This window comes from Chrysoperla carnea, chromosome 2 (assembly GCF_905475395.1).
Source record: "Chrysoperla carnea chromosome 2, inChrCarn1.1, whole genome shotgun sequence".
In the NCBI taxonomy this organism is placed as follows: Eukaryota; Metazoa; Arthropoda; class Insecta; order Neuroptera; family Chrysopidae; genus Chrysoperla; species Chrysoperla carnea.
The window spans coordinates 3,964,084-3,991,862 of NC_058338.1; the positions used below are offsets into that span (position 1 = coordinate 3,964,084).

Here is a 27,779-nt window from a genome sequence, read left to right on the forward strand (position 1 = left end):
GTATATCAGGCTTTATTTAATATTCATAAACATTTTTACGAAATATAATACAAAAGCCTGTTTTTAGGATGAAATAAATAATATATGTAAAAAATATTGCCTTAATCTAGAAAAAAGTTCATTATATCTCCGATAATGAAAAACTACGGGTTGCTTGTATCCCAGGTCCGGTTTAGCTTTGCTCTGCACAAGTGTAATCATCGACGGCTTCGTAGTGCCGTCGGAATGGCACTTGGTGGGATGCCAAGAGTGGCTCAGAAGTTTAAGCTGTACAGGCTCATCGCTTATGAGTCATTTAATGGCTTTGAGTGACTTTAACTCGGTGAGTTGCATTTAAAATGAAATCGGTTGGTAGCAATGTAGAGCCACAAGTACTGTTATAAAGGATGCGAACCTCACCAAGACAACGGTACTGACCTGCTAGCTACTTTGAAAGCTGAGATGGCAGAGACGCTAAAAGACTTGCCCTATCGGAGGGCATCTTGTTGGGCGGTGTGTGGCGCCGTCCATGGCAGTGGTCGTGAGGTTAAAGCCAAAGAGTACCTCACGTAAGACAAATACCACATTCTGTAGTTCAGTTCAAAAGTTTTTTTTTATAATGTACAGAGAACTAGCAGCTGTTGGCACTTCTATGTCAACCCTAGCATTGAGATACTTGGCGAAGTAAGATGAAAGTATGGTGATGAGTGCTTCACTTCGGCGGTTTGAGAAGTATATCCCGGAAGGGTACTTTATGAGAGTGCTAATCTACAAGATTTTTTTACCACATGATTCGTTGAATAAATATCGCGATCATAACTAAAATCACTAGACCGAATGAAATAACAGTCTGTTATAAATAGAACTCTAAATAAAGAAAACTAAATTTATTCCACCTTATTCGTATTTATTTCTAGAATAGCCTCTTCAAAACGCAATTCGAAGACATGTGCTGCATTTTTTTGCTATCATAAAACTATAAAAAGTATATATATATCGAAACTGATCAAAGGCAATATGAATTCTATGAATATCATGACGTTATCTTGTTAAAGGAAGAAAGAATGTCACCAGTGACGGAGCTATTTTAAATACAACATGAGGAATGAATTTGAACTCCTCTTCTGCTTAAAGCTAGGGAAAATAAAACTAAATTCAAAATCAAAAATTTATTCATATTGTACGGTTTTATTGATCACTTACAAATGTCTGTTCACTTTGTTGAAGTGGTCTTTACCTTGCGAGGGCTACTGAAGATATAGCAGTTAATTATAATCCAATATAGCGCCCATTGGACGCTATATTGTGCAAAAAAATGTATATGTTCCTATTTGGCACACTAGAGACAAAACACGTGAGACGATTTTAATGATTCTTACGTCAATCGATTTGTCTTAATCTTACGAGTGCTACTGAAGATATGGCAGTAATTAAAATCCAAAATAGCGACCACCCGACACCATATTTTGAAAAAGAATAAAATGAAAGTCGGCGAACTGTATCAAATGGGGTATCATTGAATAGTCGACTCTAACGCGAAAATCGGCTCTAACCGTAAAAATGATAGTCAACGAACTAAGGTAAGTGGGTTATCGTTGAATAGTTTTTTGAAAACGCCACTGGATAACAATATATGTGGATACACAATCAAGCATCATACTTTGTATCGTTTGTAGAAAACAGTACTCATCATATTTATTCCTTTTCTGTTTTTAAAGATCCTTCAATTCGTTATAACCGGACATTTTCGATTCAATACTTTATGAATACTTCTTATACGACGATTATATATTTTTATTGTATGGATATAAATACAATGTGTTGAAAATTCGTTTCAAATTTTATTAAAACTAACTGACGTATATAATAGCACTGCAAACCAGAGTTCACGTTCTGATATACTAAGTAAACACTGAAAATGAATGAAAAAATTCCATGGAAATTAACGGGATTGACAACTGTTTTGAAGAATTTCCCGATTAGTATTAATTAATCTCTATATCTATATATTATAAATGCGAAAGTAAGCTTATTTGTTTGTTTGTAACGGTTTCACGATAAAACTAGAGAATGGTTTTTAATGAAACTGTACAGCAACATAGCTTATACTTCAGAATAACACATGAGCTATATAAAATTAATCTGACATTTACTATTTTTAATTTTTACAGAAATCTGTAATTTACGGTTCAAAATGATGACTATAGATGGAGTGGGTCTATAATTATCATTTTGAACCATAAATTAAAGTATTCTGTAAAAATTTAAAATAGTAAATGTGAAACCATTCATGGCCAACTTTTCTGATATGCTACTCAATGAATTATAACTATTTTACATTTAACAAAATTGAGCCCTGTGCACATCAAGGGAGGTTGGAGGCTATAAAGCGTTGCTTTTTACTTTTAAGCCCAGTTGAACGAGCGAGTATCAGGCTGGTTTTATAATAAAAATGGAGGCACCGAATACTGAACCTTTTTAAATAAAAAAACTCCTGTAATTTAATGCAGAAAAAAAAATGTCTGTGGTCTGAAGTACTATATAGTTTTGTATCACTGATATGTTTTTCAAAGTTTTTTTTTTATAATCATATAATATTATATTTCGTCGATATAAATATCGATATGTAAATATGCTAAGAGTAGCTAGAAATATCAAGTGGTCTCTTTAGTTTCGAACTCGCCCTTTGAGATTCTCTACCTCGACGCTGCTTTACTCTATTTCAATCAATTTACATTTATTTCACGTTTTAGATACTTTTAAAAGTATGCTATAACAAAAAATAATATACATATACATTCATTTAACACAAAAAGTTAATATTTAAAAATTTTATGGATGAATATCAAATTATGGAAAAAAAGGGTCGAATTATTATGATGATATTAGAAGGGGAAAAAATCAATTAAATATTATGGGTTTACAGTTAAACTACTTTATGTGAAAAACAAAAATAATGCGATTTATTCTTTGTAAACCGATTTTTGGAAACTTAGCTATAAAATATTCGCAATCAAATCGGTTCCTGTTTAGGGGCTACGATGCCAATGAGAAACACACAAACGCACAAGTAAATAATTAAAACTTATAACACTTCTTCTTAAATCAATATTAAAGTGATGATTCAGCACATCAGATGAGATGAGAGGGATAGTTAGAGAGCTATCATTTTTTGGGACAAATTTTTGGAAATATATTAATTGAAATTGAAATATTTGAGTTGACTTTGTTCTTTTGAATTATTGTTTTGAGAAACGTAATTATTTTACCATTTCACTTTTCGAAATGAATTAAGCCAGGTTTATTTGACCATTCATTTCCATAGTAATTATTTATATGGTAAAATTATATGTCATGTCTTTTCCAAACTGAATCGACAAACACACATAGCAGTCAAACTTATAACACCACTTTTTTTTAGTTCTGGAGTTAAAAATACGAAATTGTTATTATTCAAAATTTAATGAACAATTTTCTACCAGAACTTGGAAAAATTGGATATATAAAAAAAAATCTTATTTTGTATATTCTATATTTTGAGACATCAATTCTGTTGAGTGCATTTTCTGGTTTCTTTGTTATTCGAAATATATTATTCAATGCATGTATTTGTATATTCTAGATAGAATATACTTTATATAGAAAAGTTTGATCGCATTCAATATGAATGATATCGTATCGTATGTAGTACTGTATTTACATTATAACTAAGTCATGCGTTCGTTCGTTCTCTCTCCAACCCATACATTTCAATAACTTTCATTTTGATAAACTTCGAAACATAGTTTATATTCGATTGACAGCTTTTAAAATTGATTGAAAAGCTAATTTCTAAATATACTATATGATGTACTATTAGTAGTTTTAGAAATTATAGAAAAAATATGGTCTTTATTAACCGACTTCAAACCATAAAAAAGGAGGTTCTCAATTAGACTGTTTTTTTTATGTTTGTTACCTCAGAACTTTTGACTGGGTGAACCGATTTTGATGATTCTTTATCCATTTGTCTAAAAGTCTAAAATTTGCATTCATTATGCACGACAAGACGACGAATAACTCAATATCACGTCAACCGATTTCGATGATTCTTTTTTAGAGACAAATTAGTTAGTGTACTTCAGACTCACTAAAAATTACGAAATAAAAAAAACAAAAAGAAAACCGACTTCAAAAGAAATTATTTCCAAAACAATTGAATATGGACTAAAAAGTAAAAAAATAATGATAATATAATGTAGTAAAAATTATTGTTTTTCTTTTTGGAGTCGGTGTCAGTCAAGCTAATGTAGCAAACTGTTCTGTCAGACTTGTTTCCTTGGCTGACACCGACTTTTTGTTAAAAGTTTTTTTTATTTTAATATTACAAATTTCAACCAATTGTCTCCGAAAAAAACGGCGTTTTTTTGTTTCTACAAATTATTAGGGCCTGTTCAATTAAATCTCTACATAGTATAAATGTGAAAGTAAGCATGTTTGTTTGTTTGTTTGTTTGTTTGTTACGCTTTCACGCTTAAACTAGCGAATGATTTTTAATGAAACTGTACAGCATTATAGCTGATATATCAGAATAACACATGAACTATAATTTATAAAGATATATTAAAATAAAATTTAATTTAATTTGACATTTGAAAGTACCATAAATTATAGATTTCTGTAAAAATAGTCAATATAAAATATTTCAAGGCCATCTTCTCTGATATACTCAATGAATAATTACAATTATACATTTAGAAAAATAATATATTTTACCTGTGTAAAACAATCCCCACTATTATTTCGAGTGTTATAGAAAAGGGATAAGCGGGAGCAATCTTCATCAATCTTAACTTTACACCCAGCGATCTATTAAGATTGTAACGCTAAATAAAACTTTGATGAGTGTTCCAAAATCACGTAATTAATCTCTTTTCAGTCTGTCAACACGATAACTCAAAAACGAAAAAAGATATCAAGCTTATCTAAGCTTAAAAAACGATATATATTTTAAAAGGATTTATAAATTTGTGTTATTGATTTTACAACAGGTTTTATCTTAATAATGTAGTAAAATCATTAATTAATTATTTTGAAAATAAACTTTATCGATTTATTAATTACTAAAAATGAGATTCTGTACGAGTGAGATAGAATGAGGAATAATGAATGAGACACACTTGATGATGGTTAAGTTGTTGAAAACTATCACCAGTAATAATGATATTTAGCTGTTATAGTACAATATTTATTATACTTTACGAACAGCATCATCGATTGTTCTGTGGAGCAACGATACAGGTTTGTATTTTTATCAGATTTCTGCCTGAATTTGGCTTTTTTACCTGAGATCTCGCTGTTGATTCCCCCAAAAATTAGTACGATTTTTACATTCCCAGATTTGATGCCTTTAGATAACAATTAAAAGATGGATGATAGACGTAAATCAAGAAAGACTATGGCCGCTCTTTATATCAAGGAGGATTTCGGAATGACGTTCGACATTTGGGGTCATCCATACATTCGTCACACCAATTTTACGATTAACACCTCCCCCTCCCTCCCACTTGTCACAGATGGTCACATTTTTAAGCCCCCATCGTCTGGTGTGACGTCTTTCTATTAAAGTGTATACACAGTTCTTACAGAACTTTTGGTTCTGTGAAATAAATGAAAAACTGGATCGTTGAGCGTTAGTTAAACGATTCATATTGTAAATGTAATGTTTCTAACTAAACATTTGACGTTTGAATAAAGCGAAAGTATTCACTAACAGAGTTGCAAACATTGAAAAGTAAAATTGGATCAGCCTCCTCCATTTAAGTAGTAACATCGTTTTGGATAACGTGTTTCTCCCATTTAAGTTGTAACATATTTTTTTGGCAAAATTACTCCCATTTATGTGGTAACATATTATAGAACAGCTCTGTTTATAAAATGATTACATTGTAAGCCAGTGAAAATTTAGCCAGTTTTTAATTTTGTGACCAAAGTATGGTTTTGCTCCACGAAGAACGGAATTTTAAAACTGAATACGTTACTGCTATAATCATACAATTATCATTGTTATTAGAATTAGTTGTTGAGTATTGTATAATGTATTGTTCTATCTATAATGTATGTATAATGTACACGGTGGAGCAGAGAAAGGTGCGATTTTGAACGACTATATGGCGAGGGCTACGTGTTTGACCGATATATATGAATGTTCATCTGTTCGGGACTAGCTTCTAAACTTCTTATTATAATTGGACCAATGAAGTATCGTTAGAAGCGTCTTGACCGCCAGCTACTTGCTACGTGGCGCCTCTACTTGCTTGCGTAGAGGACATAAAGCTATGATAGCGCTTTTCAAATATATATATGTTGCTTTACTTTCTCACGCAATTTTAACCCCAAAATGGTTTAGATAAAATAAAGTTCGAAAACTAAAACCCCGTCAGTTACAGAATCACGCTCTTGAAGTATGAAAACAAGAAAAAATTTTCATCTGAAATTGGTTATGAAAAGTAAATGAAAATATTTTCTTGTTTTCATATTTTTAAAAACGCGATTCTGTAATTGTCGGTGCTTTAGTTTTCGAACACTATTTTATTAGTAATTAAATAAACTATTTGGGGAAATGAATTGGTTTTTATTCTTCAGCGATTTTAAAATCGCTCACTTTTCTGCCCCACTCTGAATAGTTATTATTTATATGCTATTAAATTGAGAGTTTCACTAATATATTAATATCTTTCTAAATCACAATTCTACAAGTTTTGTGGTTCAGTTATATATTATACTTGTCAGCGAAGCGTTGTTAGCTGTAGTTCTATATAGCCTAGATAGCTGTTATATTGTTTAATAGTTCACACGTAATATTCAACCAAGATTTATATTTATGTGACGAGCTGGTAACGTTGGCGAAAGTTTGTATAAAACGACTGAATTTTGAATATCCACATTCTTTGATTGTTGCAGTTCATATCTGAAATCAAGCCTACTAAAAACTCACCTGAGAAAACAATGTCATTATGTGTTTGACGCAAAGCTTTCTCATTTTGTGTTTATAAAACATTTTATGCATGTTTTATAAAATTAATTCTGACACCTAAATAAGGCATAAAGTTTGACTCAAAGGTATAAAAGTGTTTTGACCTATTTTTTGTTCTATACACAATAATCTGTTCAAATAAAATACCAAACTACTACTTTATAATTAAGTGTTTTTTAAATATATAGGATGTCAAGAAATATGTGCACCTCAAAAAAACAAAAAAACTTAAAAAGATAAAAAAAATAATCTATAATCTATCATTTGATTAAAAATTTTAAAATGAAGTTAATCAGATTGATGCACTGGCTCTTTGAAGTTAAAGAATGCGATCATAGCTTCTCTCATATGGTCTTGTAGCTTTAGGCTTAAGGTTGAAGCCAGTGTTTATGATCACACTGTTTTGGAGGCTTTATTATATTATAGTGCTCTTACAATGAATTATATTTACAAAATATATTTAAATATGAGGGAATAATTATTCAATTGACATGCTGTATACATATAATATATGTATATTGTATAATAGATACAATGAGAAAAATGCATTTAAAACTACTAAAAAACAATTTTAATAAACACATAGCTTCTAACTAACTAACTAGTAGAATAGAATTGGATAGAAAAGAAAAAGTTTAAATGGCATTAGATGGATATAGAAACTTCTAAAATATATACATACACAACAAGTATTCAGTATAGAAGTATTCAAGAGTATATATGCAGAAGTAATCAACAACACAAAACTCAAGTACTTTTTAAGTGAAAACTTGAGAATATTTAAAAGGTAATAAACTTAAAATACAATACTATGTATATATATATATATAATATATTAGTAGTACCCCATACTTTATATACCGTGTCCACGAAATGTTTTCTTAAGGTAGTACTATCGGTAATAGACTTTCCATTCAGAATTTAATGAAGCTTGGCATAGTTGTCCATTATTATATCATAATTAACCAGTTAAATTTTAGGGGCCTTCAGAGAACTAACTTAATTATGATATAATAATGGACAACTATACCAAGTTTTATTAAATTCTGAATGCAAAGTCTATTACCGATAGAACTACCTCAATTCTTCAAAAAACTTAGTTTTATTCGAATTTGAAGTAATTTTTTTGAATGAAGTATGTATTAAGTTCGATCGGAATTCGATTTTATCAACTGAGAATCTATTGATATTATGAAAAAAATATTTTAAAGGTCGTTTGTAAGCAGTATGTTTGAAGTGAAAACTTCTAAGGTGCGTTAGACGATTTTTGGTAGGGTAAAATCTTATATTACCCTAATTGGCGTCAGCAATGCTACGTCGTTATCAACATGCTAAGAATATAGCTACAGATATAACACAGTAACCTAGGAATCTAAAACATTTTTTCTAAAAAACGACACCTTTGTAATAATTGTTAAAGCTGTACAATTAATACAATTTGATGTGTTCTGTGTATTATGGTTTGTCTCATGTAAGCACATAAACAATCCCTCTTTGTTTTATACATAAGAACTGGACTAGTGACAGCGATTTAACTATAACGTAACATACTGTATAAGTTAAAAGTTTTTTAACGAACTATTCTATATTACTATATATATTAGTTTTGTGTTATTTTCTTAGTGGTATGTTAAGATTTTCAAGTGAGAAGGAGAAAGTTTTAAGTGAGAACCTAACTAATGTAACTAAATTATATTCCAAAATGTATGTGAGATATAACCAAATTGTACATAATATTGTACTTATATTATATATATATATATATATATATACTACAACTTATGTAAAGGATTGCGTTTATATTATATGTATATGAACACTGATGTGATCTTATTAGACATAGAAAACAAAGATCTCTTGAAATGGGTTATACATGAGTATGTTTAAAATAGTGTTATTAAGGTGTTACGAGGTCTCATACTAACAAGAAAAGGAGAAGGGGAAATGGGGGGGGGGAAGGTCTATTAAATAGATCAATGATACAGTGATACATTAGACAGAAAATAATGTATAATGAGGACCAATAATGTTCTTGTACATCAGTTACATTTGATTCTAATTAGTATTGAAAATAGATTTGCTGATAATAGGGTAATTTTTACAGCATAATATATCTTCACTGAAAAAAAAATTTAAATAATAACAAACTGATACCGAAGTTGGCCGTTTCATCTTCAAATCAAGTAAAAATACTTTCAAACAATTTCCTAACGATTAGAACAAGTACAGCTAAATATTTGAACGGGATTGAATTTCATATATGAATTCATTGATACAAAATCACAGAAGTTAAACAATCAAAAGTCAGGCATGTTATCGATGGAAAATAAAATTGTACTTAGTTGGAATATAGAATCGTGTAAATAAAGCGAATCGATTAATTAAACGAAAATTTCTTTGCGTTTGCTTTAAATTGAGGATTTGGTTATGATGATCGCATATCTATTATGTCTAGTCCATATGTGATTGAGTCAACTACATGAAAATTGTTGTTACAAACTTACAGGAAGTTTGAAATAAAGTTATTGATCATTTTTATAATATATACCATTTTTTGGTGAATATGCAACAAGTATCGATAGCACATTTGGTTATAAGCTGTAGACTAAGGACACTAAAATCAACATTAATCCTAATGTCGCTGGTTCAAAAATTTCCCCAAAAATTATTTAAACTAACCTTGTTTTTCTCGACCACCTTCATGTCGAAAAACAATATTACGATTATCTTCACGTCTCCATAATACCGTAGGCTCTGGAACACCAGTAGCATGACATCGTAAACGTACTGATCCACCTTCTGTGGCGGTATTCCCATCAATTGATGATACCATATCATCTTCATCAATTATATCAGGCGGTATAACTACTTCTAAATTACCCATCTGAAAAAAAAAAATGCATTGATTATTACCCAAACAGTTTTTTTAAACTAACATCGAAATTTTTAAATAGTATTTGAGTTCTTAAGGTTGAATAATAACTTGCCTTACAAGATTGTTATTGTGTGACTTAGAAAAGGCTGTTTTATTAACTTTTTATTACTTTCATGATCTTCACTACGTTTTGCTAGTTTTGCCGTGGTTCATAACATTTTTAGAAAGTCTCGTCTGTGGAACAGAGGTTTTTTCTCCTAACATAGCAAAATGGTAAGAAAATGATAAACGGAAATTAAACAAAAACAAAAACTATGTCTTCATATAAGTATAAAACGTAATAAATTATTTTTAAAAATAATTTAAAGCAAATTTTAAGTCATAATATTAAAATTTATTATTTTATAACTTAAAATAAACATTCGTACAGTCGTCTGTGTTATACTTGAAGTGAGATGTTAGAGAAACTTTTTATTTTTGTATCATTTTACACAAAAAACATTAGGCTTTTATATTTATGAAACACGATACTTTCCAATTACATTTTCTAATAGTCCTTTGTTCAAGAAAAATTAATAAAATAAATATTAACTTTTTGATTTTTAGTAGGTTTATATTTTCTATCAATCAAGCAAAGTTTTAAAAAAAATATTTTTGGCGATCTTAAAATCAAGTTAGTTGGGTAAATCTATCTGATTTTGCTAAGAAATTCGGTAAATTTTGGGGGAAGGCTGATTTTTATACCATGTATATGAAATTTATACAACGTATATTAAGTTTTTATACCATGTATAAGAAATATATACAAGGTATATTAAGTTTAGTCCCAAGTTTGTAACTCTGGAAAATATTGATTGCTACCAACAAAATTTTGGTACAGGTGTTAAATAAAATCATCTAATTAGCCCGTTTTCGGTTGTCTCTTCGTCTGTTACTTCGTCTGTCTACCAACACGATAACTCTAAAACGAAAAGAAGACTATGAGTTATTCTGCTTAGAGCTAGAGACAAAAAAATGCCACTATGATAAAAGAGAGTTTTTCTGAGTCATGTTTTCAAAGACGTTACAGAAAATGTATCTTGAGTGATTTAAAATGAAGCATATGTTACAACTGCCTAGAAAATGTTAACAACTTACCTGACTTCGCATTGGGTCTGTATTAATCTGGCACATATATGTACCTGAATCATTCTTTTGTACATTTGATACATGTAATTTCCACGTATTATGGCCATTATGTGTCACCGATAATCGTGGATTGTGTGCAACCATATGCGTGTGTATTGCTAAAATTGCTTTTGAATCAGATTTGATCCACGCCACCTGAAACAATAGAAAATAAATCAATTAGATTTTTTTTTATAGATAACAATAATCTTTTGCTGAAGACGAGCTTGGATTTAGAGTATTGATGGTTGAAGAGCGATATCTATATTATCAAATTTATAAGCAGCTTGCATACAATATATTATATATTTTTGTAGTTGCGTGGTATTGTAAAAATAACAAATTATTTGACTACAAAGCATGGTTTATATGTATGTACCGTGTAATAAACCAAACCTTTTTTACAATACTGTAAGTTTACAATTACCTTAATAAGACCTTCACTTTTAAAATAATTGATGCAATAAATTATCAATATAATGTGATTTTTTAAAGACCTAATTATTCGGTAATAAAAGCATTATCAATCAACAATAATTTTAATGTACTAGACTTTATGGATGGAAAAAGAAGATTATAAAAATGATTTTTTGGTCACTTAAATTTAAAACAATATGGCAGCCACACACACAGACATTATTCAATTATTACAATTTTTTTTCTTGCAATAAAAAGAAAAGAAAATAACTTTTAAAACAGAAGAAGTCAAACAACTATAAATTTTTCACACAAAAAATTATTATTTCAACACCAAATATTTGGCAAGTGTATATAACTTTTGGACAGGATATATTTTGCCTAAAAATTTGATTGTTTAATAAGAGGTTTAAAAGCCTAGCTTCACACGGTCATTATCCTTTTACCCATATCGATATTGAACAAGCAATGTTTTGGATCATAATCAGGTTTTCAAAAAAAAAAAACCGTTCGCACTATTCGACAGTACATAAAAAAATATGCAAGTTAAAATCCGATGATTTTCCTGAACTGTAAGAGCTGTTAAAATTTTTCAGAAATCGTTTTTCTCAAAAAAATTAGGTTATGTATCGGACTAAAATTTATCACCCTTTTTTACGATCATAAGTTACTATCTTTTTCCAGAAATTCATATCAATTCCTTCATTTTTAGAACTGTGATCAGAGAAAGTTGAAAATATGTGGTTACAGCAATTTTTGAGATTTTGAGGTTATTTTACTATTCATAGGGTCCGAATATGGGGTAAGGTCGATGCAGAAATTTTTAGTAAAGTCTCCATCCGGTAAAAAGAAGCGATATTCAAGAAAACATCACCAAAGAAAACAATGTTGAGACAAAATTTGCAAAAATTTATCGAAATATATATCAAAATCTTTTGTTTTAGACAAATTTGGATATACCGAAAAACAGTTGGGATTTCATTTTCATAGAAAATAACATATTACAGGATAAATAAAAAAAAAATGAACAAATGTGCGCCCATATATACCTACTTATATTACGTTCTCGCCTTATGAACTGGCACGTGTTTGCCTCATAAAAAATGATATTAAGTATCATACTTACGCACGTTCGTCCACCATAGCCTATTAAAAGGGGAGGGGGATATGGGAAAAAGAGCTATTAATTATATGTGAAAGTGTTTTTTTGGCTCGTATGTCTTTTTTTTTAGAATTGTTTATGGGTACGGTAGAACCATAGTGATCCAAGTAACATTTTTATATTTGTGAGAAAAAAATAAAACTTTCACTTGAACAAATATGGAATGAAATAATTATGAAAAATGATGTTTCTTTCGTTTCCACATGCCAAAATGCCAAAATTTATTTTAAGTAAACTGATACTTGGGTCGCTATAATTCTACCATCGTTTTATGGGCTCTTACATTTTTAAGGAGTATTAATATTTTATGTAAAATATTTTTGTTCGTAAGAAATCATAATTAAAATGACAAATTTTCTTATGGGTATTTTAGCAAGGTAATATATTTTAATGGGATTTTAAGGTATTTCCAGTAAAGCACTTATCTCGACAGATTTGACCTTTTTTATAGGCTCAGAATATCGTCCCAAAGATGCAGAATTTTTGGTCGTTTAAATTGAGATATAATCAGCTACAAGGTTCGCGATTTCGAGAATCATAGCATGTAAAACTATATTTTCTCGAAAAAATTGAAAAAAAGTACAAGATTTGAAAGAAATTTTTTTAGAATTAAAAAAAACTAGTACCACGTTGTTTTATTTTCGAGATCATAATTTTGACACAAATTGTCAAAATTGGGAACCTAGGCATTAATCATCTCGTATTTTAAACGGGCAAAATTTCTGAAACTATGGGATTTTATAGAAAGCCCTATTCTTAGTCTGTGCAAAAATTCGGTCGTGAAGTGGGTTTTACTGCACTTTTATCATGAAAACAAATAAGCAAAAGAAAATTTGTTAAAACATTCTTTATTTTCATTTTTATTCACATATCAATTCCCACTCATTTTCATAAGGTCTCCCAAACTTCCCTGTTATGGAAGTAAACACTCTTCGTCCCAATCCATTCCATTCATCACTCCCATCAACATATAAAAATTCACCATTTCTTTGAATAGTAATATCAGTTTCATGAGACGCTCGTGAAATTTTCCATGAACTATCTGACGGAAGTTCATCTTTCCGAGTTAATACGGGTCGACGATCAGCCAATTTAACCCAGGAGTCAGGTCTTTCCGTAGCAGCAATTAAAAACTCTTTCGTGTGAACATTTTGAACTGTTAAATTACCATCTTCTACATCAATGTTGAACATCCATTGACTTTCTGCTTCAATTTTAGGTGTACCCACGAACACCGGGTGTTGTTGATCTGAATAATTTTGGCATTGTCCGCAAGCGTATAAATATTCACCCCAAATCCGATTTTTTAGTTTACATTTATCACCTTGCCAAAACATTTTTCGTGTCCAAACAGGTAACTTCCATTTTATATTCTCAGTAATTTGTTTATATTCTTCACTCAACTTTTCATATTCTTTTATTTCCATAAATTTTTTAACAATTAATGCTAATGCTGCAATTTGATTCTGATTATTGACGAAATTCTGTTTTTTTAATTCATCAAAGATAGTCGATAATGTTACGGCCGTAAGCTGTACAGACCTTCCATGTAAGAAGCTTAATGTTATTGAACATTTAAAAATTTTTTCAAACCTATTTTTTAAAATATTTTCTACTTTTAAAGCTTTCTGTATAGATGGTCCGATAATTTTATCGTAGTATTCATTAATATCCTCGGCTGTTACGTTGGTTTTACGAAAAATGCGGAGCCGAATAAATTGTAAAAGTCCACAATTACTTGGAATCATTTGCACCCACAAATCTTGAGTTTCATTAATACAACTGCTATAATTTAGAAAATCACGTGAGTATAAATCCATAACTGCTATAGCACCAATTTCGAAGTTTTTAGGTGATTCCCATTCTTTTATCACACTTGTGATAATAATTTTCGAAGCTTTTAGGATATTACAATATGAACCTTTTTGACTGTGAATGAAGGCTAAAATATTTTGTAATTCGTTAACGCCATTATATAAATTATTAGTTTTTATAAGAATTTCTTCTAGAGAAATCGTTTTCAATTCATTAAAAAGTTTATGGGCCTCAGTTTTTTGTCCCAGCAAAATTTTCAAAACACATAAATTAATTTTAATGCTTTCTAAATTCTCTGACATAGAATGTCCTAGCAATTCCAAGCTTAAAGTTCCGTAAGCCATGTTTCTCTCAGTTGCATCGGGTTGTTTCTTAATAAAATTCATAATATTCTCAAAACTATTCAAGTCGTAAGATGCTTGAATAATTTGAGACATCGAAATTAATTTTAAATGTTTAAAATGTTCAAAAGCTTCTTGAATTTTCCCAAGCTTTACTTCTAAGATACATAAATTCACTGTGATATTTTCTAATTGGTTAGAGCTTTCTAATGTTAAATATTCGATTGTAGAATATTCTACCATTTCGCTATATAGAATTTCGTACGCTTTATTTTTATTGAATTTTGATTGCTTTTGAATAAAATACATAATATAATCCGAAGTTTTCAGTTTATCAACACCATTTTGGAAAGATTTTCTTATGATTTTCGAAATTGTCTTTAATTTAACATCTGTTATATTTCCACCAGAGCTTTGCATATTGGCAGCATTAAACTGCACTTCTTCTAAATAGTCAATAGCTCCATCAAGATTATAAAAATTTATTTCCGTTACACATTTTTCAACTGTCAGAATATCAAAACGTTCTAATTCTCCCATTAAGTAATTTCTCAAATTTTTCAAATCAGTTTCTAGTTTGTCCAATTTGAGTAGCTGTTTTTGTGATAATGATTCTTTTATCTTATGGCGTTGTTTTAAGCACTCATCATGGAAATTTTCATAAGCTTGTATCAATTTAGCAATTTCTAAATTTGAATCGCTAGCTAAAGCTTTTAAAAACAAATCTTCCAATTGCCGAATAGCCCATAAAAGTGTTTTTGTTAATTCTTTACAATTGTCCGGGTATTTCAGATTGGTTTCTGATGAATTTTGATTAATGGTGTTTGAAGCTTGAGAAATTATTTCTTTAATGCGTAATTTAAAATATTTGATTCTAACATTACAAACTTTACATTTAAGTCGTTCTGTTGTTTCTTCTGGCGATAAACTAAATATTTCTTCTAATCCTTTTAAATCACTTTCAATAGTTTCAAATTGTTCTCGAACTGTATGTTGAATATTTGAATTTGTTACTGGATTTTGAGGTGATCCATGTGTTGCAAGTATTGGACATAATACGGTGTAAATGAAAATTACTAAAATAGTAAAACCTTGAATGGAATTATAAACGAATCTCGTTCTATTCATATTTTGCAGAGTTACCCTAAAAAAATATCATTTCAAATTAGTTTAAGTCATCCAATAATTGTGTTCAAAGAAGTTCCAGAAGTGATTAACTAAAATCATCGGACAAGGATTTTGAACAAGATGGTAATGATCGCATATCCTTAATAAATATTATTGAGTACTTTTTAGCGAATTTACGAAAACCTCCGAGGGAAAGGGAGCTATTGCTTTTGTATTGATGATGGAATTTTAATGACCATCAAAATTTGGTGTCAAGAAAAGTTCTGATATTTGAGTCAAGTTCGTTTGTGAGAAAAATAGACAAATAAGCAAGGGGTGGGAGTGATTCCTCTTAAGAGGGAATTCGCTTAACTAACGCAGCATCCGTACTACGAATTTTTTTTAAAGTTTTTTAGACAAATATAAACAAAATTGTCTACTAAAAATGCGTGTAATTTTTATAAATAAAAATCAAAAATATTAATACGAATTAGATTCTTTACCTTTATTTTTTGGGAAAAATATTTCTTGAGTTATTTCTCACTTTTAAGTAACAGACACAAACTTTAACATTTAAATATGACGACACCATAATTAATGCACAAATTATTGGCAAAATCAATGTTATATATATCTACAATTCACACGTACACAATGTTTCAAAAGTATGAATTCAGTTGCATAACTAATAAGGTCCAATCAAGATATTAATATATCGAAAAAATAACTGTTAAGTTGCTGTGGATTTTTTAAGGCATAGCATGGATATCATCTATCTATAATAGCCGTGATGACCACATAGTAGCCGAAATACGTACTTATAGAAAAATTTATAATACAAAACTTTATCTAGGAATTTAATTCAAAAAGTCCGAGTTCGAGTTCACATTTATTATTTTTGGAAATACTAATTAAGAAAACAAATTGTTACAAAAGTTAAACTTTTAGAAATATTTGACTTATGAAAAAACCATTCCTTGGACCTTATAATATCGTGATGATATAATAAGGTCCTAAAAAAAAGAATTATAAAATCAATTCTTACCGTAAAAAATACACTATAATAATACACTGACACGTTCTTCATCTATATACATACTTTTGGGACATGCTGTACACATACTACTTGCTATAACATAACGGTATTAATGCTACGGGTCAACAAATCTCACTTCTGATAAATTATAAAATAAAAAAGAAAATATCTTTTTGATAAGCTAATGAAATGTCGAAGCAATAATTTAGTCTAATAAACATAAAGCTAAGTATCACTTTTAGGAAATAAATTCGGAGATCGACTTAAAATTTAAATCGTGGTATAATATAGTGTTTTACGCAGCTAAAAGTTTTCAATATACACAGTTTTCAATTTTTAAATTGTAAAGAAGTCATAATTCATTGAGAATATCAGAAAAGGTAACCATGAATTGTGTTATGATCATCATTTTGATATTCCCAATGAATTATGACTATTTTACAATTAAAAAATTGAAAACTGTGCATGTCTTTTAGCTGCGTAAAACAATCCCTTTAAGTGTTATGGAATGTTGATAAGTGAGATCAAAAGGGGCGAGGCTATAAACCAGTGGTTTTAACTTTTAAGCCCAGTGAAGCAGGCGAATATCAAGCCAGTCAATAAATAAACGTTTTATGTCCTAGTGTACGCTTTCCATTAAAGCATATAGTAGTTAAACGAATCAATTGTACAAATAATTTCTCTACCAATATGCAGTAAAATAATAAACTTTGTGTAAAACTACATTTTCTCACAAATGTTACATGTTGTAACTTGTAAGTAATGTTTATTATACGTTCGGAGTCAACGATGATATTATGTAATTATATTCTAAGTATTTCCATCTGTTGTAACGTAAATGCATTTCTGTTTTTCACATTTGTATTATTGTATTGTTTTATAAACAGCTTGTATTCTTTAATACTGTATATAGACAATTTATTCAGATTAATATTTTATGTACTTCAATCACCAGAAAAATAAGACAAAATAACAACCGATCTGCTTTAAAAATCCAAGTTTTTTCACCGCGATTATCTTTATTCTGATGCAAGAAATGACCTATGAAAAGTTCATTGCAAAATCACTGCCGCAAATAAAGTTATTCATGGTCAAACGTCAGTTACGTTGAGTTACGTAGTGAACTCAAAAATGACGGTTTCAATTTTTAATGGATTTTTACTTTTGGTGCGGATTCAAATAAAGGTTTGCACAAATATTGAGCTTATTCCCATTGATTTTGAGATTGAACCGCTTTTCTTGACTAAGATCGGGTTAAATTTTCTCATCTCAACTCCCACATTTTATTTATTCATTACTTTTAATAACATTACTAATTGAAGCATGTTTTTTTAATTTTGTTTACAAAATTAATATCTAAATTAAGAATTTTTCCCTAATTAATAATATCCCTCCAGCTAAACATATATTTTGTTGTAATGACTGGGCTGTTTACTGTGTCAGTCCCTACGTAGATAATAAACTAAGGTGGCGAAGTCCGTAACGCAGATGTTGATTAACAAATTAAATGTAATAAACTGAAATTATATTCTTGACATAAAAAAATTATTTTTATTTCACAAAACAAACAGAAAACGCAACAACAACAAAAAAAAAATACAAAGACGGAAAAGATTTTACATTTCCTTTATCATAACGTCTTGTGTCTTTGTTTTTTTTTATATAACCCGATCATCATAGTCAAAATAAGTGATCAATCTCGGAATCGCACGGAATAAGGTGAATTTTTAACAGTCCTATATTTAGATAGTATAAATGTTGCTTCAAAAGTCACGCGTGTGCGTCGTTAGATTTTCTAGGCCAAAGGTCTCGAAAATCAGTTTTTTGTGAATATCTCAGTTCGTTTGCCTTCCATCGTATTAACATTTATTATAAAATATGTAGAGGATAAAATTTTCTACAAATTTTGCCTGCCAAACTTTTTTTTTGTTTGTTCAACCGTTCTTGAAATGGAGAGCGCAGAAGGTGTTGCGCTCAGCTTAACGTACTCAGTGCTGAATCAATATTTATAAATAAAAGGCATTAAATAATTATTTAACTCCATCTCCATCTTCTACGACCTCTTCCTCCGTTTTGTCGGCTACAATTTACCTGCTCTTATGGATGCATATAATTATTTTTGCCGCTTTAAATTTACCGTGTCATTCAATTTATGTTTACTTTCGTTATTAGTGTAATAAAGGTTTGTACAAAAATTCAGCTTATACCGTTCGATTCCGGTGTGAAACTCTAAGATGATTGGAGTATTATTTAATTGTATAGAATAAAATGAAATAAAAAAATATTATATATTTAATAATAACAAATTGAAATAACAACATAAACACAAACGCAACACCATACTTTTAATGCTTTTAATGCTATAACTAATAAAATAATTACGTTATCCTTTTGTCGTTCTTTTTTTTCTTCTATGTATGTGCAAAATTCTTCTCGTTTAATATTTGTTGTTATCATTATATTTTGTTAACTACTTCGGACTTGGTTTTTAGGACAATGTACCTTTAAATAGATCGAAAATATTTCGAAAGATTTATCACCACAGATAATCGATTAGTATGGTAAAAATTAGTAGATACGGTTAATAAGCCGGGATTCATGGAAAAGTTGGGAAATACCGCACCGATTTTAATGAAACTTTTTGTAACGAGTTGATAGAACCTCAAGGAAAATTACGCCTTTAGCTTAGCCGAGTCAGAAGGGAGACACAAATTTTTTTGAAATGTAAATTTTGATTAGAAATTGTCATCTAGTACATATTTTGGGTCACTGATTACGAATCCGATATCGGATTACACGGATTCTGTCACGTATTTCGAAACTGTGTCATTTTTGGTCAAGAAAGCGTTACTGGAAAAAAAAAAACCTTTCTAAGAGAACAAAGACTTGGGTTCTAAAGTGATCGTGGACTACTGACATATAGAATTTCTGTAAGTAAGCGAAGATATCTCGTAGTCTCCGTTGAGGGTCTGTTTCTATTGAAATTTGCGATATAATATTGTGAAATCGAGCAGAGTAACAAACCATTTATCATTATTCATGTTATATTATCATTTCACCGTGCGTGGCGTTACGAAAGTTCAACGCGAGGTGTTGACGTCACTGCCGTTTGAATTTATAGTGAAGAAGCATCATTTTCAGTTGTAAAATGCAAATTAAATTTTTAAAAAAAATTTTCTTAATAATTTTTAGTAATCTTTCGAAGAAGGAAATAAAAAAACATGGAACTTCTCTGTATAATGCAGAATCTTTTTAGGGGTTGATGTACCAACACTTACCCGATTGGTTTGCTTTTATTACATAAGACAATCTTTGTATTTGTTGAGCAAAGAAAACAAAAAAGTGAGAAATATTTGTAACCATTCCTGTTTTGGAACAATTTTACTAAGTTCTTCGTTTATGGTGACAGCGATTACAAATTAAGTTGAGGGGTTTACATGGAAGTAATATGCTTATTGTGATGATAAGTAGTAAAATCCCAAAAAATAGAATTTCTCCAAATCATATCTGCTATTTTATCTGTGAATTTATATGTAAATAAACATTTTACTGACATTGAGAAAATTATTGAAATTATATCTAAATAATAAAGTCTGGTCGCTGGAGTCTTTTTTACACGCACTGGAGAAAAACTGCACAAAAATAGTAATTATTCGGGGAAATTGTTGATTCTTGTCGAGAATCAACTGAATTCAACGTTTTGTTAGCCTGTTTTTAGCATGTGATTAACTCATCATATCTTAATTTGAGGGTCTCAGGTTAATTCATCTATCGATTTTTCTTTTACTAATCTGATCGTCTGTATTACGCGAGTCTCGCTATATTAAGGGCAAATATTTAGTGGAGTTACTAAGAAAGATCAAAGAAATCCTCCTTATATTAATCTGACGCGCTCGTGTTACTACCCAAATCCCCTCTTGAGCTTTCTTACTATATGTAATTTTTCGGGTGCTTCACTGAGGAATGCTTTCGGTTTTCAAAAATGTCGAAAATTATCGAAAGCATTTTCTAGAACTTTTTTCAACTTTCGAAAGTCATTCACAAGACTAACTAGCTGAAGCTACCTTCAAATTTTCAACTCCTTATCATTTATAGTTTTGGCGAAAATGGGTTCTATTATATTTTGAAACTATTTGTCTGCTTCACTGAAGGTGGTTAAGGAATTTTCGGTTTTCATTCTATCGCTCATGGTATTGGTTTAAGATCGAAAAGTAAGCATAGTTATCTCCAATGACTTTAATGACGGTACAACGAATTTCGCAAAGATAATCTTCAACAAAAAAGAGAGAAGTCTTTCAGCGCAAGGACTAATGTTGATGACTAAATGCGTTTATTATTATTTTTTTTTCAGATATGACACAGAAAATAATAAAAATACCAGAAATGCTTTTATCTAGGAAAAAAAAAACTGAAGGAAATATCTAATTATTCTTTTCATCACAATAAAAATAAAACCATTCAAGCTTTGGTTTATGCTCAAGTACGAGGAACATACGATTGCTGTTAGATAAAAATCAGTAATTTGAAGTAATGCCTAGTTCGTGATGTACAAATCTATATTTTTGTTCTGCTTCTTCAAATTTTATTAAACGATACCCCCAGAAATCATTCTTGAGATGTCGTCCTCTCTGTCACTGCCCAGCTCTTGTCATGAGGAGATGGACTTACTTGAGCCAGCCTCTCTTTGACGACCTCTCCGACCTGGAGTCCGTCGATGTCAAAGCTCTCCTGCTGTTCTTAAACAGCTCCAAATGGTTCATGGAGTAGTGGATGGATCAACCATTTTTCGGTATCACAACGGACCTTATAGTCTAAGTGTGTCCCATCCCAGGACAGCCACTCTAACCTAGCTATCTTCCATTTAAGAATTTGTTAAAAGTGCTAACTTTGGGAATATTTTTTTAGCGAAAACTGTAGTCACAAATGAGTTGAAATTTCACGAGTGCATTACAAAAATGTTCATCTTTATCATATTTTTTCCCATTTTTTTATCGTAAAAACAAAACGCCATTAATCCCTTAATACATTGTGTCATGAAAATGATATTCTGAAAATTGTTTTGAATATTCAGAACGATTACCTACAAGCAACTTCCTTATACTGAGCAGTTTATAAATTGACCAATTCTTAGTTTACTTGCGATCAATATAAATATGATGTGTTTTCACAACTTTTAACAAAAGCGTGTGCTTATATTATATGAAAAACATCATCTTGTGTCTCTCGTTCCATTTTCGTAACAAAAAGGAACTTTTATGATTTCATTAACATTTATTTGAATAATTTTTGTTAAAAAATGCTAATTGACTTTAGTGTGGATGAGAATCATCTTATCACTGCATTATTGTCTGTAGATAAATTTACATAGTTCTACGTACGAGATTTTCTTTTTTCTCTAGCTTTAGTTGGTTTCCCTTTACCATTTTTTTTTCTACACATTTTTTTTAAACTTATGTCGTACGTTATAATATGATTGTTTTTATAATTTTATTTTGTATAATCATAATTATGAAAATTTTATAAATAAAATTTGAGAAAAATAAAATTATTTTACAGGCATGTTCTTGTTAGTGCGATACTTTGTTCCAGTTAACTGTCCCAGATGAAAAAAATAGGTTTCTATAACTGTTCGTTAATAATAATAATTAAACTGTATACTCGTATTTATATGCAAAACATACTGAGAACAATGCACGTTGGGAAAGGGGTGCAAAGTGGTGCCCTGCCTTGAGAGAAAACAAATTTTGCAAAAACAAAAGCTATTAACTCTTAAATAGCCCCACACATTCATAACTGATATTCCCATATAATACAATACATACTATAAAATTTGCACCTAATTTGCGCTCTCACGGGTAAACAGCGATGTTTACGAAAAAATGTTTCAAACAAGAGTTGTTTATTTTTTTGTAAGGAACATATTTTATTTTTAAACTTTTGTTCTATCTCTAACGGTTTACAAGATGAGCCCTAGGGACCCAGGACCCAATTTACCAATGCTCATTTACAAACTTAGTCTCACTTTTTACGACCTAAGAACGTTATAAAAATTTCGTTTTTTAGTTATCGTATCAACAGACAGACGGACAGATGGGCGGATAACTGATAATGGACTATTTAAGTGATTTTATGAACACTTATACCAGAAATTTTGTTCGTAGCATCAATATTTTTAAGCGTTACAAACTTGGGACTAAATGGGGACTATATACCTATATTAAGATATAGTAATTTCATAGAATATTATTTTTCCATTTTAGTAATGGACTTTTATTTTGTAAACATGAATTTTCGTTGATTTCTCACAAATCTAAAAATGTTACTTGGATTACTATGGTTCTACCGTCTTATATGTACAAGGTATTCAAATAAAATTGATCTTATGTAACTATCTCATGTCATAATTTCATGCATGTATAAAAAACATTATCCAATAAATTTTATGAATTAAATAACCAAAAAAAAAAAAAAAAATGGTTATCTGTAAATAATAATAATAATAATAATAATAATAATGATAATAATAATAATAAATATAAACAGATATAACAAAAAAAATAAACAAAGAAAAATAATATGATACGTTACATAGAGAAGTTTTGTCGGATTTTTTGTTGTTGTTGTGATGACTGGCGACTCCCTTCCTCATATCCTTTGAAGCTTTTAGTTAGCCTCGTTCTCTGGGAGTGTGTGTGTCGCTTTATTACATTTTTACATTTTATTTTTTTTTATTACGCTGTTCCTTTTTTTTTGTTTGCTCCTTTGTTTAGTTTAGTTACAGGAATAATACAATAAAGTAAAATGAGGATAAATTCTATACAATTTAACGTATATTGTTTGTGTTTTACTCTCAGTGTGAGTTACATATTTTCTGGAAGTTGAATGAAGTATAATTAAACGGTAGTAAATGGGGAATATTGCGCGACGAACAAAATGTAACCAATTCCATCCGCGGTAGGCATATAGGGTAGCGGGTTCAATTCCCGCGTAATAGTTGTGATGGGCTGGTGTAGTGCATGGTATATGCATGAAGGAAGTGGACTCAGCCTCTGAAATTGAGGAGCCGATAAATGAAATTATCAGCGGAAAGGTGGTAAAACACATATATGGTATTACTATGGGCTTTATAGTCCAAGTGTGTCCTTCGTGGACAGCCAATATAAGACAATTTCCCTCTAATATCTCGTAAGGAATACATATTTTACTGTGGAAGCTAGAACATGTCTTCGGGAGCTTTTGATTAGGCTAGGTTAACCTAACGTAACCTATTCCATGGTTGCCTAAATGACGACATAAATACAATATAGAAAATTTTCGAAAACATAATAAATTGCACATTCTATACAGGGTATTTGAACAATTAACTCAGTCAATAATTTGTTTTCACTTGTTTAGTAAAATTTTTATGTTAAAAGGATGTCAAACTGAAAAAGAGTCATGCTGTAGATATAATAAAAGACTACGTACATAAAGTCTGGGGTTCAAAAAGGCAACACCAGTCAGATCACAGTATTATGGTAGTACACTATACAAACAATATGAACATTGATGATATGTGACTGACTGATCATTACTGGTATTCATTTATAAATGTACAGCGTGTTACAAAATTACCGAAAGAGCAAAATAATTATTGTAGAGTCTAGTTAGTTTTCGAAAAATGTATTCATAAAAAAAACCTTTAACAAAAAGAAAACCGACTTCAAAAGAAAAACTTTTCCAAAATAAATTTAAATACACTAAAAAGTAAAAAAATAACTATAATATAATGTAATTAAAATTATTGTTATTTTTGGAGTCGTGTCATTAAAAAGTTCTAACACTCCTGTAATTAAATTTGAAACGATATTCTGAACTATTTGTATACAGTTACTTACCAAGCGAACGTCCTTACGCTAAATAAAACATCAATTGTTTTGAGATACCTGGTCCATTAAAGAGGATATGGACGCTGGAATAAACTTTTGTAATGGAATGAGTATGGAAAAATGAATGGCCAATAATTGTATTTGTTTATGTCAATATATAGGTAGGCAATACGATCACATCGAGTAGCTATTTTACTATCCCTATCTCTATATTTTATAAATGTGAAAGTAAGGATGTTTGTTTGTTTATTTGTTACGCTTTCAAACAAAAACTAGCGAATGGTTTTTAATGAAACTGTACAGCAATATAGCTTATATTTCAGAATAACACATGAGCTAAAATTAAAAAAAAAAATTGATTCACCATTTTTTAAATTTTTACAGAAATCTTTAAATTTTGATCAAAATGATGATTATAGATGGAGTAGGTCCATAAATTAAACTAATAAGGTCCATAAATGAACCATAAATTAAAGAATTCTGTAAAAATTTAAAATATTAAATGCCAAACAAATCGTGGTCAACTTTTCTGATATACTCAATGAATTATGACTATTTTACACTTAACAAAATTGAAAACTGTGTATATCAAAAGAGGGTGGACGCTATAAAGCGGTGGTTTTTACTTTTAAACCCAGTGAAGTGGACGGGTATCACGCTAGTATTTATATAAAATAAAGTATATATGGTAATAAATTCAATTAATGGCGTGTTTATCAAAATTAAACAAATTACTAAAACCACAGATTATTATAAAATGTGTGTTTGTATGTGTTTGTGTTTATACACCACAAATTATATAATTTAGGACTAGAACTGGGGATATTACACCAGAGTGAGCGTTAAATAACAACAAAAAATATATGGTAATAATGTAATATATAATATATGAAATATTTATGTGCTTTTTTGGATCAAATGTCCACCAAGTACTTCTAAATGGTTATTATAAAACCGAACTCGAATTATTTGTAAAATTATACATCTTAATTACCTGAATATACAGAGTGATTCAAATTTTAACAACAGGGCTATATCAAAAACTAGATAATGTTAAACATGGTATGGTATGGTATGGTATGGAGGTTAGCGGGCCATGCTCGAGCATCGCGCCTCGAATCAATGGTTCAGAGCACCTAGCCAAGTAGACGCTTGTACTCTGTCCTCGCTACACTTTTCAGTGGATATTATAACCAACTGATCTACTGAAACCCAGGATTTGTCTAGCGCTGAGTTTCCTAATTTCTTCTGGTTTGACTATGGCCGGGCAGTATCACAGAAAGTGGATCGATGTTTCTTCTAAATTTTTTCCGCATCTGTCACACGCGGGAGATTGTCTTTTTCCAATCTGCTGTTGGAACTATGTTAATCATAATTATGAGAATAACGCTATAGTATCTGCAATATAGTATATTCGCCAAATCAATCACCCTTGGCTTTAATCATGAGGGATTCTTAGCTGATTATGCCGAATTTCTTATTTTTCTAAACAAATCCATTTTTTTTCGAGCTATATATGAAGTAATATTTTTTTTATCGTATATCAATCACCATTAAATATATGACCAGTTACCATTCATTATAAGATAATGCTTCTATAATCACCATTTTTAAATAAAAATATTTACATTTATAAAAAATGGTAGTATTTTTTATTTTTATTTTAAAACAGTAAATTACAGTCGTTTACTTGCCTGTTGTTATTTCAACAACGTTCGAGTTTATTTAAATGGGTTTTAAAACAGTGAAGGCACACAAAATATCGCTGAACTACAAAATTTTCTTTAAAAAAGAAATCCTAATTATTATCATTAAGTATAAAGATAATAGAGCCTAAGTGGGCGAGCGGTCTAAGGCGCTAGTCTTCCGATCGTTTGTCTACTTAGACATAGGTTGTGGGTTCGAATCCAGGCAGCGGCAGTGTGGACAATATATAATTAATGGGTCGCTTGGATAAGAACGTAGTAACCGAGTCCACCCACATCAAAAATGTAATTGTAAAATATGTTTGTAAATGAATAAATAAAGATTAACAAATAATGATGTGGGTGGCCTCTGTTATAGGCATATTTGTCGGAGAAACGGAGGTTAAACTCCATTATTATTTTTTTATAAAGATAATGATATTTTTTCGAATTATTAATTATAGAAGTTGTTTCATACGTATATCAGTCAACTTCCACACAATATTACATCAAATATGTAATTTGTATTGCATAGAAAAATACAAAATAGGAATGAATATGAAATTTGATTATTATATAATTTTTCATTTTAAGAATTTTTTTTGCATACAGTAATATAATTCTATTTCTTTAATGAATTTTGATGTCTTTACCAAAAAAACGACCGTCGTAGAAATTGCCTATTGTTAAAGAAAAACCTATTTGAGCGACTTTAAAAAGAGTTCTGTTTTACTAATTTCTCAGAAACTTTTACAATAAACATTCATTTGAAGAGACGGAAAAAAAGACTGGTCCAAGTGGATCAATTTTCTCATGGCATAAACGACAAAGAATCGATAATAGATTCACGACCACGAAAAAAAACTATATTTTTATTACAGAGTGCCGGAATTTGAATTTAAACTGCGCGCGTTTGTGGTGCATTATGAATCAACAAGGAATATTATTTGAACGTTATGCGTCATTTCCGTAACGCTATTCGCCGAAATAAAAAGGCCGGAATTATGGAAAGACAATTCATGGTTTGTTATAGCGTTCTACAACCACCGTATTCACCTGATCTGGCGTCGTGTGACTTCTGGCTGTTCAGCAAACACAAAAGATCGCTCCGGGGACACCGTTTTGCGATATGGAGCGATAGAGGAGATTCAACCCGCAGCGAAGACGGAACTGAAGGCAATCCCGGAAAGTGACTACTTCCAGTGTTTCGAAGTTTCGAAGACCCGGAAAATCCGTTGGCATTAGTGCATTGCATTGGGAGAGGATTACTTTGAAGGGGATAAAATTGATTTGGAATAATAAATAAAGAATT

General features: G+C 30.1%; 2 protein-coding genes across 2 annotated transcripts in view; both read right to left on the reverse strand.

Annotated features, from left to right (window-relative positions):
- Positions 1–27,779, reverse strand: part of LOC123294231 (lachesin-like) — a 206,450-nt gene that overhangs the window by 71,134 nt on the left and 107,537 nt on the right. Inside the window, exons 3-4 of the mRNA XM_044875347.1 lie at positions 11,007–11,192; positions 9,674–9,878 (exon numbers count right to left, since the gene is read on the reverse strand). Coding sequence (XP_044731282.1) covers positions 9,674–9,878; positions 11,007–11,192 — 391 coding nt within the window. The remainder of the gene's footprint in view (positions 1–9,673; positions 9,879–11,006; positions 11,193–27,779) is intronic.
- On the reverse strand, positions 13,454–16,467 carry LOC123293312. Its single transcript, XM_044874086.1, has 2 exons — positions 16,382–16,467; positions 13,454–15,915 (listed from the first exon to the last, which is right to left on the reverse strand). Exon 2 carries the CDS (start codon positions 15,897–15,899, stop codon positions 13,476–13,478), a length of 2,424 nt encoding a protein of 807 aa, XP_044730021.1. The 5' UTR covers positions 15,900–15,915; positions 16,382–16,467; the 3' UTR covers positions 13,454–13,475.

Excerpts from the sequence above, each read along its gene's own strand:
- LOC123293312 (XM_044874086.1), bottom strand. The coding sequence starts at position 15,899 with ATGAATAGAACGAGATTCGTTTATAATTCCATTCAAGGTTTTACTATT.